The sequence below is a fragment of the Ciconia boyciana genome, chromosome 4, assembly GCF_034638445.1.
Source record: "Ciconia boyciana chromosome 4, ASM3463844v1, whole genome shotgun sequence".
Lineage (NCBI taxonomy): Eukaryota > Metazoa > Chordata > Aves > Ciconiiformes > Ciconiidae > Ciconia > Ciconia boyciana.
The window spans coordinates 72,225,271-72,243,575 of record NC_132937.1 but is presented as its reverse complement, the minus strand read 5'-3'; the positions used below and the strand labels follow the sequence as shown (position 1 = coordinate 72,243,575).

At 41.9% G+C, this 18,305-nt stretch overlaps 1 protein-coding gene and 1 long non-coding RNA gene across 4 annotated transcripts in view; one reads left to right on the top strand and one right to left on the bottom strand.

Moving 5' to 3' along the window:
• The window catches only part of PIGG (phosphatidylinositol glycan anchor biosynthesis class G (EMM blood group)), a 100,800-nt gene extending 88,642 nt beyond the window's left edge, over window positions 1-12,158 (bottom strand). For all 3 annotated transcript variants that reach the window (XM_072860016.1, XM_072860017.1, XM_072860018.1), the window contains exons 1-6: window positions 11,952-12,158; window positions 8,165-8,370; window positions 6,783-6,992; window positions 5,081-5,269; window positions 3,407-3,545; window positions 741-953 (exon numbers count right to left, since the gene is read on the bottom strand). In XM_072860016.1, coding sequence (XP_072716117.1) covers window positions 741-953; window positions 3,407-3,545; window positions 5,081-5,269; window positions 6,783-6,992; window positions 8,165-8,370; window positions 11,952-12,111 — 1,117 coding nt within the window. In that variant the 5' untranslated portion in view covers window positions 12,112-12,158. The remainder of the gene's footprint in view (window positions 1-740; window positions 954-3,406; window positions 3,546-5,080; window positions 5,270-6,782; window positions 6,993-8,164; window positions 8,371-11,951) is intronic.
• A 348-nt stretch (window positions 12,159-12,506) lies between these two features.
• On the top strand, window positions 12,507-18,019 carry LOC140651130 (uncharacterized). The gene is made up of 4 exons (XR_012042282.1): window positions 12,507-12,740; window positions 13,688-13,810; window positions 15,121-15,438; window positions 17,524-18,019. It is a non-coding gene; the product is annotated as an uncharacterized lncRNA (long non-coding RNA).
• Window positions 18,020-18,305: the final 286 nt, after the last annotated feature.

Sequence of the window (18,305 nt, the reverse complement as noted above, 5' to 3'; positions counted from 1 at the left end):
CAAGCTTCATAGTCACTTTAAGACAACACCACCTTCTAATGTCCATGGTAAAATATTCTCCTTCATCTTCCAACTCAATTTTTTTCACATAATTATCATATTAACTTGCTTACTTATACTGCAATTTGTATCATGCTTCCTAATGAAATACTACATTTTGCTAGGTTTTGTTTATTTTTCCACTTGTTTTTTATTCTTTCTTCTAAATACACACATGCATACATATGCACACCTATGTGTATTTTTAATACACAGCTTTGCAGTTCTCTACGTTCTCACTCCAAGTAAATTCATACATAAGAATGAAATAAAAAGATAACTTGCCCTAAATTATTTCCCAGCTTTATGTGAAGCATCTTTTTATTTAAACTAGAACATTCACTCCATTGTGCTATTCCTCCAAATAGCTCAGAACCAGTGCCCTATGTAGGATAACTCACAAATAGCAGACATGAAACCACTGAGATTTAACTACACTGGCAGCTTAATCTTACTATTTCATCATCTTGCTCTTTTGCCTACTAGCATTAGTACTGGTCATTAAAAAAAACTTTATTCAGAGGCAGTGTGCCAGAGTAGGTTACAGTAAGGACTGAACTCAGTATCATTTCTCTGAACACTGCTCTCAACTGAATGGCTAATTTGCAGTGCCATGCTATACTCCTGAACCTAAAAGCCCAAACTGTGTTATAAACAATCTCCTTTTGTATATGTAACTTCTTTTCTTTTAGCTGATTTACCTTTTTCATATGCAGGTGTATTCTCTTGCAGCAGCCTGCTAAGCTGGAACCCATTCAAGTGCACAAAACGTAGTTGTTCTCTCATTGTCTTGCCTCCCACAACTGGCAATATAAGGTTCCCAACACTGTTTCTTGAAATTGGTAGACCAAGACCTACTGCCAGTGTGCTAGCTAAATCAGTTTGTTGCACAAGTTCAGGTTGGGTTAGAGGACCTAGAATGAACAAAAAAAGGAAAAAGAAAGAAAAGAGAGAGGAAAAAAGTATTTTAATAACAGGCCCATTCTATTTCTCCAGAGTCAGCTGGCATCTTGTTAGTTTCAAGATTTTTTCATTGGTGTTAGATCAGCTATTTCAAGTGATCTACAGAGAGCTGAGTGATCTTTTTCAGCTGCTGTCCTGTGCTGTTGTAAAACCAAAATTTATTCAATTCTCAGCAAGTATCACTCTTCAATGCCAGCAACTACTGTAACACACCATGAATGTTATACAAGTGAGAAAAGAGATGGTTCAGGAGATCACCTTAATAGCAAGTTGCAGCCTACATCCTAAGAGGGTTTGATAACTTTTGCATTAGAAAGAATAGAAAACACTACAGTAGACTAATTTAATGCATGAATGAAGAATGAGAATCTAAAATAATGCTGACAGCATTCTAGAAGCTTCTCAATATAATTACAACAGCTCAACATTTAATTAATATCAGGTTGCTAGGCAAACAGAATTAGAGGTCAGGTAAAGAATGTTGAGGCCCGAATCCATGGCTCCATGAAGGCAAACCTAGTGATTTTTAAAGGGTTCTGTGCAGGATACCACTACCTTACTGCAGTTATCAGGATTAGCCTTTAGTCCCACAGACATCTACACACATGAATGATTTCACTAACATAAGTAACCTTTTGTTTAAGATTGTCTTGCCAATTGTTTGTGTGCTTTACTAGTTACATAACAGTGTTTTTCTATTATGCTTTTACTTCACTGTCTTTGTAACTCCAGACATGGAGTGTTTTGACTTAAGTACAGTGCAGAAAGAATTCTATATACAGTGATTATTACTCTCAAGGCTCCCTTTAAGAGCATTAGAACTTCTCTCATTTCTCATCTAGCTCTGATTAATCCCATATTTGTACAGAATGCCATCTATAATCCCTAAAGCCTCTTTGCACGAGTATGTCAGCAGTTTTCAGATTTCATCTTTAAAGGCAAGTTCTTAACTGGGTAAAAAAAGCCAAACTACCAAATGCATTTAGCCAATCATGGGTGACACATCTCTGTAGAAGGCTACACAAGTAATATTCTGACAGCATACTAAATGCAAAAGCCCACAGGATTACTATTTTGAGGTCTACCAAACTAACCACAGTACATTTTGTTTACAGTAGGATCATAAGAAGCAGCCACTAGAATTCTGATTACTGTAGCAATGAGAAGCAAGCTGCTGGATATTTACGTGGGCATCATTAGTAATCACAAACTCAATCCCGAAAGACAGGTGAATAGATACATTTCACTGTATTGTAAAAACTGCACTTTCAGTTTAAACCTAACAGAAACTAATCCCAATGAACAAGAGATTGCATTTACAGAATCTACGCTCATGTGGCCTGGCTGTCAACACACACCGGTGAAATCTGTAAAGCAAAAACTTACCTAAGAGCTTTGGTCAGCTCTTGACTTTGTTTTCTTTTTACATATGAAAAGAGTTCAATGACTCCTCAAGCAATGCTTTCTATTGCAGCTCGATAACAGCTTTATAAATGACAGACAGATAAATGTACTTCCACTGTGCTGCAGGAACCTCTAGCAAGATAAACAAGGCAAGGTTCTGCAAACAGGCTTTAAAAGCAAGGAAGTTGGATGGAAATGAGCAAGAGGCAGAATGAAAGGCAGACGGAAGTATTATTTTGAAGAAAATATTCACTCCTGAGTCGGTATTTCACCGACTCACCCAGTCAAGGAGTTTATTTAAGCAAGGCTCTACTCTAAAGATTCTCTACCACACCATTCCCTTCTCGCCTCTTACCTTAAGCTATATTATACAAGTAGAAAATGAGTTTCAGAAACAGCTAAACTCACATCAATTATTTAAAACTAACTGCCTGGCCAATACAGTAAATACAATCATGCTCCATATTCTTTCCTTAATGCTTAGCAATCAATAGTGATGTTTTCACTGCTGTCATCTCTCACCCCTTCACAAGAGCAATCCTTCCTCTTTCCTGTTACTCTCAGCATGAGAAATTCTCATTTATTCCTCTATCCTGGCTGTCTGAGAGGGAAGAATGGAGGCCAGCGAAATATTCTGGCCAAGAAAGACAAAACTTAAAACTCACTTCAAATAGGATTTTACTTCTAATCTTATCCATTTACAAGTATCCCAGGATCCTGACAACAGATATTAGCTCTCAACACTCAAGTAGGACAGTGCTGTAAAAGGTTATAATCTGAGAAGTAACCAATTCTCTCAGTGGTTACAAAGCTTAAGTCATGGTTTCACCATGACACAGATGCAAACTCTGGCTAAATCCAGAGTTTTAGGTCACAAAGAATGGGCCTTGCCAGATATCTGAAGAACAAACCAAAGCACTTTTCAGGAAGAATTCTAGAGGTAATATAAATTAGAGATGGCAATGTGTTCTAAAAACGTTCAAGCTTCTTTGATCCTTACCACTTCTCTTTTCAAAAGCAGAGCTGATAAACAGCAGTGGTGTGTGCACTTCTCCTTCTGAAGAACCACCATGACTACCTGTTTCAGACATCCCATGATCCCCACAAACAACTAGCAAATTGGGCAAAAAAGCTTCTTCCTGCAAGTCACAGAAATAAATTCACATTACTGTACAAACAAGATGCGTATATATAATGCTTCACCATCTTTACCATTTTCACACATGAATATTTGTCAAAATAAATTCTATTTTTTAAATTGGCTCACAACATCTGGGGCAGATTACAAGAGAACTTAGTCTGCAGCTAAGTGTTATGCAGTAATATTAATTTTTAACAGTTAAGGCACACATACATATCTAACATACTTGTCAATATGTTACAAAAACCACAAAAAAGCTTTAAAAAAGCCCCTCATTTACAGAGTCACAAGAAACTGACTGAAGGATTAAATAAAGGTCATCATATTGTAGGAAGAAAATCAGGAGACCAGGAGCAGTAGCATTAACAGAGAAGTATTCCCCCCCCTCCATTTCTTCAGCTTCATTGAGTTTTTAATACAAATGCTAAATTATTAATATTGTAAATATTAATATAATAGAAATTTAATATTAAAAAAGATAATCCTATTTCTAATAGTCTCTAGTCTCTCAAGTGCCTTTGGGGTAGAAATCTGACATGACTGATGTCAAATTATGTTTATTTTTCTGAAGAAAGAGAAACAGAAACGTAAGTGAGGCCTGTACAACAATTTTGAGCTAACAAATCAGACAGCAGAAAATAAATATTGTCATTCAACAACAAAGCAGCTTTTTGTCATCTCTTCTTATTACCAGTACCTGTTGTACCCAAAAGTAAAGTGCTTTTATTATTTCTGTATTCTAAAACTGAGATAAAGGCTTGCATATAGTCGACAAAAGCAAAACATAACAACAAACTGCGGCAAAACCACCGCAACATTCATGAGATTATAACTTTCACAAGCAGGATTTAACCTCTCTTCTCATACAATAGCATCCATTTGTCTAAAAATACTATTGAAATTTTAAGAGCAGCCATTCTCAATTGCAGTTGCCAAAAACAAACAAGAAAAGAGCTTCAGGCCACTTGGAATTAGGACTTGGTATTTCAACATCCAGACTATTTAGACAAGTGACATCCTATATTTCCAAATCTAAAAACATATTTGGATTTGGTAATTTACGTGCTACATTTAGCATAAGAAAAATGCTGTTTACAACCACCATTTCCATTTGAATCTTTTCCATATCTAAGAATTAGGTATGCCTTCACAACTTTAGAAATCAGAGCCATTACCTATACATGCCCATTATTCCTTCTGCTGAATTTCATTACCAGAAAGCACATCAATCACCATTTTAATTCATGAGTAATAAGAGAATTTTGGCATGCATTCTTCTCCTCTTCCCGCACACCAAGGGGGAGTTATTTCCCACAGCTGTTCAAAAGAGACTGTTAACAGATGTTACTAAGGTCAGCCAGTAAATCCTTAAAAATGTTACACAATACTGTTAACTGGGGAATGGCCAGGGGAGGAAATGAACAGAATACCCACTTTGGTCTGGGAATAAACAAGCTACCACCCACAAACAAGCAAGCACTTTAAAGTTAGTCTGCAACTAACAGACATTGATCCAAGAAGGAGCTATATTACCTTTGAAAGAAGAGAAATATGAATCTTCTTCAGGATGTTATCCATTTCACGAAGTTTTGGTCCCACTAATGGGCTATTTGGCCCAGTCATATGTCCAATATGGTCCAACCCCAGGTAATGTAGTATTAGGAGATCCCAGTCATCTCTCTTTAACACTCTATCCAAATGCCTGGTAACATTATCATCAACCTCAGAAATAAAAGGAAAACAATTAAAAGGTAAAAATAATTTCCCTCTTGTAAAAAGCACAGAAAAATTAGATTGCACTACCCATGAAAATTCTGTAGAAGTTGACGAGAATTACAGTAATTCACAATGTTAACAAGCAAAAAAAAAAGAAAAAAAAAATCATATTGATTAGTTCAATGCCAGGCAGTCAAAAAATCTGTCTTACAAAACAGATTCTTCACCCCATTTCACTCTTTTGTGGTTATGAGGCATTAGATTACAAACAGAGAAAATGGGTTGCTATGCTTCCACAGATACTTTTAAAAACTGTTTCAATAAATTTTCAGTCACTTTCATCCTTTACACTCCTGATTTATCATTTCACAAGAAGTAGGTAGAGGGAAAAGCCTCTCTTTGGCACTTGGAAGCACAGGGGAAAAACCCACTCCTGCTCTTTCAACTCAATTTTTGCTACTGTGCAAACACAAAAAGATTGTACTTGTGAGAAAAAGAAATGACCACATAGCAAGAAAGAAAAATTACTTGAAATGTGCTATTTGGGGCCTAACTCACGGGTTCTCCTGCTTAGGTTGACAACCTATATTTAGCTGCATATATTTCTCCCTGGATATTAAAAATCCTTACAAAATTTCACATGCAACACTGCTCTGTTGACTCTGGATATAACTATCTAAAAATCTATAAAAAGCTTTCTGTTTAATGGACTATATTCAGAAAGCATAAAGACTGCATAAAGAGCTTGAGAGCCATATAATCGCAGACCCAGCAGCATGTTTGCATTTTTCCAATCCATGTTGAAGCTTCTGCAAGTCTTATTAAAGTAACCAATTAAAAGCATCTTCCAATTCACGTTAGACCTATCTAACTTCCCTAAACATGATGATAAAATACTTACGTCAGCAGCAGCAGGTCAACAGCCTGAGGTTTTACAAATCATACAGGTTTGAAATACAAACTAAAATTGCCAAACCATTTACTCTTTTAGTGTGCCCCAAATAAGAATTTTCACAATTTGTTTCATTTACTTTCTATGCTCCTTCTTTGAGAACATATTAAAACACTATTCATATTGCAACTACAAAAGCAATACAATACTATAGAAAGTATGCCTCTAAGAGACCAAGATGATTCATTAATGGGCCTTTTAAAGATGGCACATACTAATATAAATGTGATAGCAAACTGCAAACATGGATAGTGGAATTTTTAAATAAAGCAAGTGGTCTAACTTCCTACCACAACAAGTTTTGTAAGAATATCATGTTTAGGAAAGTTATACAGTAACAAACTGTGTGTTACTGTATCATCCAAACAATTCCCACAGCATATGCATGAGGGACTGAAATGCTTAGCTCCACATTGCCAATACTGAAAACACATATAAATCCAATTTCTACTTAATTGCTAGGTTCATATTTCAGAATAAGGATAGTTTTACCCATTCATTCTTAGAAGTTGCCACTATGTGTTTATACTCATGCCATTTAACTTGGGATTATACAAAGCCTCTCACCTCTGTAAAGTCTGACACAAAAAAGGATGTTGTTCCATCATATTCCACAAAATGCTTCGGAAACAATTTAACCCAGGTATCATCACCGTAAAAGATTATTCTTTTCCCAGCTGTTTTTGCCTGCCATATCAGATTGTCATCCAACAGAGCTGGAGAATTGAGGTTCACAATAACATCAATGAAACCAGGTATGCTACCCGTCATCAAAGCCTACATAAAATAAGAAAGAAAAGAGACATATTAACAGAAACCAAAAAAGTTTCCAATATTCAGATGACAGTATTAGTGTAAGAGGAAGCAATGAAGCAGAGGGCAGAGAAATTATACTTTCAATAAAGAAACATAATAAAGTAAAAGAACACATGAGTTGCCATGCCACATCACATCACTTGCCACAACACAGTGCTAGCTGGTGTCAGAGATAATAACTGCTTTACAGAAAGGTAAAAATAATATTGTCTTAGTGGACAGCAAAATTACTTAGTATGCCAGTTGAAATTTGCTTCATTTACTGGCCATTAAATCACCAGAAGACCGTTTAGAAGGCCTACATAAACTGACTTAACACAACAAGAACAATGGTAGCACATTCAAAACAGTAATTAAGAGTCTTCTGGAAAATGCAATGAGGTCCACCTATCAAGAGTTACCAGACTGTCTCCCCCTCACCCTCTCACTGGCCTTCTAGCTGACCTATCAAAGCTCATTCTCTCAGCTTCTTCAATGCAAGAAATGTCACTCAGATCCCTCACTGAGGAGCCTGGATGATCAAGTATTTAGAGGACACAGCCACAATTCATCTTTCAGTTACCTGGAGCTTGGCACCTTTTCTTTTTAAGCTCTGCAAAAACATCCCTATGACAAAACAAATTTACAGTACACTGGATTTCCTATCAGAAGCTACAAGAACACAAAGAAATACCAACAAAAATGTTCTTGCATAGAAGACAACTGGAAAATTTGAGGACTGAGAGGCTACTCTCCTCCCGTGATTACAAATGAAAAGATTGTGTCAATCATTTAAGCCTGCACTAGGGCCTTAACCACCCTTAACTGATTCTCACAGAACTTCCCACCACAGAGCTACCAAATAAAGGAACAAAAGAAGGCAAAGTGACTTATGTGGAAGCTGCCACCTCTTCCTCTTACTCAGCCTCTCTACTTTCCTTCAATCCCTGACCTGACCTTTCCTGGAGGAAGCACCTCTGGGCCATAGCAAATCAGGACTCTATCACATGCACTACTATGGCGAAGTGAGCTTCAGCCACAAATTGCAATAACACAGCAAACCTGCCCTTTATGCCAACTCCGAGTATATGAAACAACCCAGCCATCAAAACTTTCTCAAATGAAACAACCCTAAGTGGAAAAAAAACACCTACCTTAATTCGAGGCATAGTCACAGTGGGTGGCTTCGCTTCAGCAATGAAACTGTGGGATGTCCCTTTTTCAACAACTTGTGTAGTGTATGGCATGAACTGTTTACCTTTGGATCCGAACACAAAGTCATCTCTCAAAGCATCTATCAGCACGATGACAGCTTTTTTGAAAAGTGGTGGTGGAATTTTGGTCCAGTTAGAAACAGTTCCTAAACAACAAAAAAAGGGTATATGAAAGTCATCAACAAATTTTAATAAAGGACAACTTCACCACAGAAATGAGTGCTTCCAACTTCTTTATTAACTTTATATTCAGAAGCAAGACGTTGCAAACAACAGCGAACATGAGAAGTAATCAGAGGAAGCTGAGTCTTCAGGCCATCCAGCATAGGAATGATGCAGTAACAACAACAAAAAATCCAATACAGCATCCAGGAAGGAAAACAAAATGTGAATGGAATGCACAATGTGAAATTGGGAGAATTAAGGAAAAGCTACAAAATGGAGAATGTTCAAAGGAATAAGAAGGGATAGCTGCTACCTTCTCTCTGGTTAATTTAGTAAAGCTGAACTACATATATGCGACAGACAACTTTTGTTAGAAAAAGGATGCAGCATTCACCTGTGCTAATACCCAATTTTGCACATCAGAAAATATCTCAAGCAATGCCTCTCAATCAAATCCCACCACAAGAGAACAGGGAAATTACAAAGAAATAGACAGTTTCACTGAAATTTGAAGGGAAAAGATTTGTTCACTCTTGCACCCTTCAAGGTAGAAGACTGAAGTTCAGCGATGGCAGCTGCAGGGCCAAAATCCAATTCCAGAATCCCCTAAACATGCTATGTGGGCGGGCACAGCAAAATGCTACTGTGCATCAGGTAGCAGGCAGCATCATGCCTTCAAGCCCACCTCCTTCTCTTGTATGGACTTAATGCTGGCTGCAGCAACTCTTCATTTGCATTGAGCTTGGTCCACACGGTGACATTTAGCTTTTACAGCAGTAGTTTTTGGCCCAGCCTCTAAAGGTCCCATATCTCTAACAGGAAAAAACACAGAAGGACAAAATGGAAGTAGAATGGATCCTACTCATAGATCTCTACTCAGACAACATTGTGGTGAATCAACTTCTCAGTACACGTATTTTACAAAGTTAGGGTTTTTACTCCTTTAGGGTAAAATGTGTTTTGGAGTAAGTGGTTGACAATTTGGAAAGGATAATGTTGTGTCTAACAAGAGAACCTCAAAAAACAACCTCAGAAACTGTATTTTTGGGTACATAGACAAGCATCAATAAATTGACATTCACAGACTCGTTGCTGCTAGTGATTTTTCCAGATAAGGAAACTGGGGAGGAGGGCACAGCAGGGGGAAGAAGGAAGTCTCAACAACAACAAAATGCTAACTGCCAGCAACCCTGATTAAAATGATAATGTTGTTTTTCCAGGACATGAATTATCAACTTAGCAGGCATGCTTTGGCACTCAATGAAAAACAAGAAGGCACAGCTGGATGTGCTGTACTGTTAGTTAAATCTTTTTCATAATTTACTCCTATCCATTTGCTTACGGAAACAAAACTTGCTGGCCACCAAAAATGTTCAGATCACAAATACATACACCCTAACCACAACTCCCTCCCTACAGTGTTATTCATCAGCAAGTCAAAGTATTGAGAAGTGCAAAGGAATTAGGAGTCGATTACAAGCCATCTGAAAATACTTATTATAAGATAGCTAAAGCAACACATTGTGCCACTCTTGGCATGTGGCATGCTTATTTATCCCTGCTATGCTTATTTAGAAAAGAGTTACTTTAAATGAAGCTGAACTTCTGTAAGCAGTGAACAAAACCATAGGTTCTACCAAAAACTTACGACAATCATGTGCTGCAAGGATTCACTATTATACAAGCAACAACACAATTTTATCAGTCATCCCACAGGCAAGACAGCATGCATTCAATGGCAGTCAGGACTTACAAAGTGAAACATTCAGGAAATACAGAAGCACTGAAGAAACATTCTTTTCTGAACAGATCTAAAGTAGGCTGAAAGCCTTTTGTATCATGGTTTAGTAAGCAATCCCCTGCCTTTAGAGCTTATCATCCAGACCAAGAGATCACTCTGCAAGCAAATTGTAACCCAAGAACTACAGAAAGGAAGTATTCTTCCACTGTCACTCCATTTTTGCCTACCTATAGCTGGATTACTAGTGACTTGCCTAAATTTAAAATGTTGTAGAGCCCTGTGGTACACATTTATACTCTTCAACTCAAACCAGTCTTCAAAACCCAATTGTCTGACACTTCCCTCCCACCCAAACAGTCTCCCTCCATGCTAGTCTCCTGCTAATAATCACATGCGAGTGCAACATTTCACTCACAGCAGCCTATCAAACATCTCTGACAGTCTTGGTAATCCCCAGCTAAAAAGCAACCTGCCATTTGACAGCATCCACTCAGGTCTGTTACCAGATTAGATTCTTTCAGTGTTCCTGTTTAACAGATATCAGCGCACCACGCTCTAAGTTACACAACCTTCTCTTCCCTCCACTGTTTCTCGCAATTTAAGTAAGCCTGTCCCAACACAATGTCACATACTTTAGAAGAATTAACAATAACAAGAAGCTAAAGACCCAGTTTGGCAGTTACAGTCCTGTTCCACCAAGTTAACCATAAGTAGATGTCCCGAGCAAGAACTTTGTATGAGCAAAATACTACTGAATTCAGCTGTCCACTGAACCTAAAGTTTCACCCCACAAGCTCCAAACACTGGTGAAGAACACTCCTTCAAGTACACATTCCTCGTCTTTACATTATTTTAATACAACTTGTGACTGGGCATATAAGACAGCTATGTATTAGCACATCCTCTACCGACTCTTCGTTGAAAACTTTGGTTTCACAATTTCAGCTAAAGAATACAGCAGGACCTGTAGAGACCATGATTTCAGAGAAAGAGTAATGGACAGTAATATTGTGCACTTTGCAATCTGACCGGACTGTGAAGGAAACCTATATTACTAGTTGCCTTCCTCACTACCAAAGTGTTAAAGTCTCACTGAAGTGGCATTAAGACACTCACGCGCTGCAGTGAGCATCACAGAAACAATGATTCTCAAGCACGACACAACCAGTAAGTTCACATAGTAAGCACGTGAAGCGTTATAACTGAAGCAGCATTATTTAATGCAAACAACTTACCATGAAAGAGCACGGGTATGACGGCTGCATCAGAGACAGAGAAAGGGGAACAAAAAGACAGAAAAGCACACCCTCCAAAAATGCGACAGCTGGTGCTTAAGACTTTTTGCGCCCGTGAGCAGGCAGTGCTGGCAGTGGTCAATAACTACATGCAGAAGCAGTGAAGTTCTCAACTATTTCGAAACAGGCCTGGAAGCACCATGGCGCTACAGAACGCTGTCCTGCAGCACCGAAGGGCCTCGCGGCAGGGGGCTCGCACCAGCCGCTCCTGCCTCTGCAACCTCACGACCCGCGGGACCCAACACAACCCGACGGCGGCAGACGCAGCGGTGAGCGGCAAGACACCCGGCCCCGCCGGGGCTCCGCCGCCCCGTCCCTCAGCCCGCCGGGCTCTGGCCGACGAGCGCGGCACAGCCGGGGCCGGCAACGCCGGGGCGGGGCGGGGCGTCACCGCGGCGACCGTTGCCCGGGGCTGCGGGCGGGGGCGGAGCGCGGTTGCCCCGGTGACCAGGCGCCGCCCGTGCGGGGCCGCGAGGGGAGGGTCGTTGCCTCGGCGACCAGGGGAGGGGCGGGCTGTTCGGGTTACCTGGGCCGGGCGGGGCCGGTTCGGCGGGAGGGTCCCCGCGGACCTCTCTGCGGGGCAGAGACCTGACGGGCACCGGGAAGAAGCCGCGGAGGAAGAGCGCGACCCCCAGGGCCTCCACCAGGAGGCAGGAGGAGGCGAAGACCCCCGAGCGCAGCCGCATCCTCCCGGGCGGCGCCGACCTCCGCCGGGCCCCGCTCCTCCGGCTCTCCGGGGCGGCACCCGCGGCGCTCCGCCCCTTCCCTCTCTCCCCGCCCCTGCCCCGCCGCTGACCAACCAGCGGCCCCCGTACCTGCCCGCCGATCCCTACTATTGGCTAGCGGCCAGCCAACCCCTCCGGAGAGGTGTGAACCCGAACCGGAAGTAGGCCCCACACTCGCACCAATGGGAAGCCAGCATGGGGGGGCGGGGGGGCGCTAAGCTTCCCGGCAGCCCCCGCTCTGCGGCTGAGGTCCGCGTCCCCCGGCGGTGGGGCCGTTGGGGCGGGCGGCGGAAGGCGGTGGCGTTAAGGGATGGCGTCAGCAGGCTGCGCCGGGCCGGCGAGGCCCTGGCGGGCTGCCCTGCCCTGCCGCCCTGCCCTGCCCTTCGGCCTTCTGCGGCCTGCGACAGCGGGGTGAGGCCGTCCCGCCTCCGAGCTGCGATGCTGAAGGAAGCGGAAAGTGCCGGTGTGTCAGGGCCTCAGCTTCCCGAGAGTCACCTGCGCTGCCGCCCCTTGCTCGTGCAGCCTGTGCCGAGAGCTGGTGTTTGCTCCAGAAACTAGCGGTGCTGTGAGCTGCTTCCTCTAATACACAGGTTTGAAGCCTGAGCTGTGATGACAGGGAGATTTCATGTAAAGTTGTGACAAAGGGTGCATGGCAGGTGAGGGAAGAAACTGGCGTCAGTGACTTGCAGGTGTTTGGCAAGCAGAATCTTTTTTTTCCCCCATTTTTAATAATACTGAATAGTGGTAACCTTTTAACCTTTCCATTGGAAAGGAAACAGGCTGTAGCAGGCATGTCATGGCAGATGGAAAAGGAGAAGTGAGGCTTTAAAATGCTTTACTCTTCTGAAAAAAGGAAACAAAAGACATTCTGCAAAGTGAAGCAGAGTTGATACTGGTCCTGCTATGCTCATTGATACAGAAAGATAGCCTCAAAGCTTAAAATGTCATTCCCCCAAACAAAACTGCTTCTCATATGTCCCACCTCTTTGCTAGAAAGATTTGGTATGTTTTTTTGCAGCATACGTGACAACTCCTTTGCTTTACCTGTGAGTGGCACGTTTTTCGTAATGTGACAAGTGCGTGCCCCAGCAGGCACAGACTGCCTGTGCCTGTCACTGTCCTGGGCTTAGCCCAGGTCTGTTTGTGGTCTGTTACTAGACAAAGCTGCAGTGCAACAGCTTGATGCCAGTGTGGCATTTCATCTGTTTACAGCCATCATCCCATGGCTATGTATATGTTGATGTGACTCTACCAGCACCATATAACTGCTCCAGATCAGTTTTCCTGCTGGGCCATTCCCCTCAACACAAAGTAAGATCTGCTTTGCGTAAAGACAGGCCAAATGCATTGCACCATGCTTTTAAGAGTGTTTTCCCACTTAGGTTGGTCAGTTTGTGCTTTTACTGCCAGTTTTTACTGGCCAGCTGTTCATACTGGGCTTTGCAACAGCTGTCACTAGGCAAAGCTGCCTTGATATGAAAGGCATGTGTAACGGGGTTTGGGATAAAAGCTTCGTATAATTTCATATCCCTCCAAGTCTTTCCTAGGGCCTCCAAATACAGAGAAGAAATCAAGGAGCCCTTGCCCTGTGGGCTTACGCTACTTACATGGCAGATTTTGTAATGCATCCCTGAGCACTGTGCGACATTAAGGCCACATAGTAAGTGCTTTTTCTGGTCCCTCTTAACCACCTTATGCTTCTACTCAGACTGCTTCTAACATTTCCATTTCCTAAGAAGATGCAAAGCCATTATGTTAAAAAGAAATTGCATTTTTGTATATACGGTTTGGTTGTTTCTTTCCAGAAGCATGGCTTTCAAGGCCCATCAAAGTTAGTATTCAGTAATTAACTGCAGCTGACTATCGACAGTGCAATGAAATTCAGAGAGAATGTGCAAGGCTTTAAATCAGTAGGAAAGGGCAAAAGGAAGCTTCTGGCTTTTACTCCAGGCCATTGTATGTATCCTTCAAGCTCTAAAATGTCTTTAGGTAACATGCCTCAAAGCTACCTTATTTGTATGTCCAGAAAAGCTGTATTTGTTACTTTTTATGGGCATTTTCTGCTTTCCTTTAAACCTTGAACTACTGAGTGAGACTCTCCAAGCAGAAAATAAGAAAGGTTAACTCCACTAACAGATATAAAGCACCCTAATGTAGGCACTGTTTGTAAATCACAAAACAGCAACTAAGAAATGTCTGTCTTTTTATTTCCTGGGCAAGTATTACAGTACTTTCCCTTTCAGGAATAAGGTGGAAATTCCCCAAACACTGCAACTTTCTCCGTGGTTCATACCTTCAGATTCCCACCTAAGATTATAATTTCTGCGTTCACGCAAAAGGATTTCTCTGCAAACATAAATACACTAGCTGGCATGTGGTTCACACTCCCCAGGACCTATCTCTGGGCACTTACTGAGTAGCATCACTATTTCACCCCCATCACCATTTGGCAAGTTCTTGCAGCAACATGCTTTCCAGTTCATTATTATTGCACTTAACTGCAGGCATCAAGTATCTAGGAAAAACATCTGAGTGCTGCACAAGACACTAGATCTGACTAATTGTCTATGAGTCTACGAGTTTATTATAACATAGTATACTCACAATCACTGCTGTGCATTTCTGTGGCCATTTTACAAGTTTTTGGGTATAACCTCTTCCATTGTGCATAACAGATTTATGCCCTGTGGGAGTTGGTCATTTCATGAGAATTCAGAGGAAATGTTTGTGTGCTCCCCAGTTTGTAAGCACACAACCAGCGTTGTGTGCACCAGCTTATGCCAAGGAGCGCTGACTAACTTAAATAGCCTTTAGAAGGTTAAACACTCATGTCAGAGTGTCAGGAAAGGTTGTGCAATGAAGTGCAATTCATGCCGCTCAGAAGGCTGTTGTTTCATCAGAGCCAGCAAGTGTTTTAGAGCACAGTGCAATGCATCCACCTGGGAAATGAATCTGCATCTTTCTCTGCAGGAGCAGCACATTGCTACTGCCACTGTTGTGAAGAGCCACTCAAGCAAACTTACCTCTCTGTGTCTTGAGGAAGAAGAAGGAATTTAAGGTGCTGTACCCAGCACTCAGTAGAGGCATTGCCCCAAACCTGCTGAGAAGTCAGCAGACAGAAAGCCAACCAAGCCTTGTCTTCACCCGGCTCACCACTGGTTCCACTAAACCAGTAGGAACACATTTTGGTGAAGCTCTTTGCAACCAACACTTAAAGCAGCCATGTGATGTTAATCTCTCTGGCATCCCTCAAGGCTTTTCTTTACTAGGGCAACAATTAAAAAGCAGGTAAGACAAAAAGTTGGTGTGTCCCATGAGGGAAGAGCACACCACCTTCCAACAGTCTTTGTGTCCTCTGCCAGCACTTAATGAAATGCTGCACATTAGTCAGTACCCAGCATGTCTGCTTCCTCAGCTCCTTTTCTCCTGATTCTTTCACTTCTTACGTTTCAGATTTTGACTGGAAAAAAAGGCCCAGTCTTCCCCTCTCCTCTAGTTTCAAATACAGTCAATATACAGCCAGTTTCCTCAGTTTCTTTTTCTTCTTTCCCCTTCTCTTACTTAACCTTATTTTGACTGATTCCCTTGTAGTCTTGCTCTCAGGTTTCTTTACCTGCTGTTAAGTTAATAACTTGTGGGGATCTGCAGCTTGCCACCTTGCTCTTTGCACTGCCTCAGGTATTCTCCCTCGCTGGTCCTAATTTAACAGGATTTCACATGTGTATGTGTGTGTGTGTGTATGTTTAGATACACACACACACATACGCACATTTCTTCTGAACTTGACAAGGTCAGGTATGTGAATATCTCATGCTGGTGGTTTAAACAAGCATCCCTTTTCTGATACTTCTTAAACTTGTCCCTAATCCATTCAATACGGTATTGGGGAACACACAAGAGGAGCAGGAGTGGGGACAGTAGTAAAACTGAATGGTGTAAGTAGAAGCCACTGTTTTTACATACAAGGGGTGTATAGCATATCAGTTAAATGAAGCTGTAATAAAAAAAAAGACTTTCCAAGGTGATCTGGCACTCTGAAAGCACTACTATTCAGTTAGAAATCCAGAAGGACACGTAGTAATTTTTTCTCTCCTATCAATCATTTCTCCATTCTTCAGTACCTGGCAATTTGAATCTATGTCAGGTCTCTGCTGGTTTTAAGCCATGGTAAAACATCAGAAAAGGTTATCAAAGACTGTCTACTGAAGTGTGAATCTCCCCCCTCCATTCTGGTGCACTGCGAAGTCTCCAGAGGTTTGTAGTTGCTGAGGCAAAAGACAATGCAGAAGCACTGTCGTTGTAAACCCTGCTTCTCAAATCTGAGGCCGAATGGGAATTTCTGCACATACAGGAGAATTAAACAGCAAACATATATTAAAAATAATTCAATAGCTTTACCCACATCAAATAATTGATCGTCTGTCTTTACACACACACAGGCACGTACACACGCACAGAGTCTACCTTCAGGTTTAGATACTTTGGAGACCATGCTTGCAGAGCTTATGGGATTTGAGATTGAGGCAGACAGGTATCACTGAAGAAGATAACCCCTGATAACCCCTGAAGTGGAGAGCTGTGGGAAGTCAAAGTCTGTTTTGTTTCTGTAGACTGCAGACTTGCTCCTTGCTGCAGTATGAAATTACTTGCTTTCAAAGGGGAAGCAAAGCTGCAGAGCAAGAACTAATTGAAGAAGAGGCTGCTTGTTAGTTTCCCCCAGAGCCCTGCACTCAAAGCTTATACTGTTTAGTAGCAATATCTCTATCCCTCTTTCTCTACACAGGGTTGTACAGAGATGTAAACAGTCATTCTTGCTTAAGAAAGCCCTGGCTTTAGAACTGCATTTGTGCTCCCATCCAGGCAGGTTATCTGAGAGCTGCAAGCAGGGCTCACTGAGGCTGGAATCGCTGAGCCTAATCTCCACATGTGCTGCTGGTTAGAACAGAAGTCAGGATGCTCTGACCCAATGTTAGTTTTTCATTCAGTCTCAATGGGCTGGATAAAACACGAATGAAAAAGAGTAAGTCCTCAAGGAAAAATTCTAAAACCACTTAAGTAGATGGACTGATTCTGGTGGTATAAATATCTGAAACGGTCCAAATGTCAGCAGACACCACCAGCTAGAGTAATGCCAGCCATCTAGCCTTCGGGGCAGACATGGACAGAAGAACCCAAATCAGGGCACAGCAGAAGCAACAGCTTTGCTTTACATCTGGAAACTGACCAAAATCCCTCCTCCCTCTAATTTTGCCCCCTTATCCTACTGTTTCCTCCTTTAATCCCATTTTCTGTCCTACTCTGCTTCCTGTGCCTAAGAAAAAAGCTTGTGGAGCCATGCTCTATGTTTGACAGTCTCTCTCCTCTTCCTGACAGGCTTAGCTCGTTTCTAGAGATGCAGTGAACAGGGGGCCTGGCGATACTACGTTCTGCCAGGTTTAATGAGAACCTGGAAACAGCAAACAGACTCTGTCAGTGCACCCACCAAGAAAACCGTCTGTGGTGTCAGCTGACCCCTTAGCAGCTGCCAAAGAATCGACAGGGCAGTGGGAGAAAAGGGGTATGATATGAACGTCCCAACCAGAACACGTGCAACAACCACATTTGCATCTTGGGCACCAGGGAATCCAGCAACTGCACCCCGCAGCTGCAAGAAACAGGACTGCCCCTTTTCCTGCTTAGCTACTCCCTCTCCATGACATTAGCACGTTGGTCCCCGGCATGCAAGTGACAACTTCAGCCCCCTCCAGCCCTCCTGGTTTGCCTGATCTGCCACTAGGGGCAGAAAGCTATGGGGCTTTCTTTAGTCACATGGTCTTTGTCCTACTGAGAATTTCTCATGGTGCAGAAATCCTCTTTTCCTGGGTCCCTATGAAGAATGGTAATAAACAATTACAATGCTGAAGTAGGAAATGTAGTTACATTCTTCCATGACATATGAATTTACTGAAATAACCTTCCTAAGCAAGAAATCCTAGCCAAGCTTTTTTTTAATCTTTATAGCCTTCTTGCCCCACATCTCTCCTTTCTCTGAGCCGAAGTCTTCATTTTAAAATGAACTAACTTCAAAATTCACCTTCAGGTGCCAGATGTTCAGTTATACTGTCTTTGATTTACTTTAAGCCTAGGTATTTATTAATAGCTAAACACCACATTCT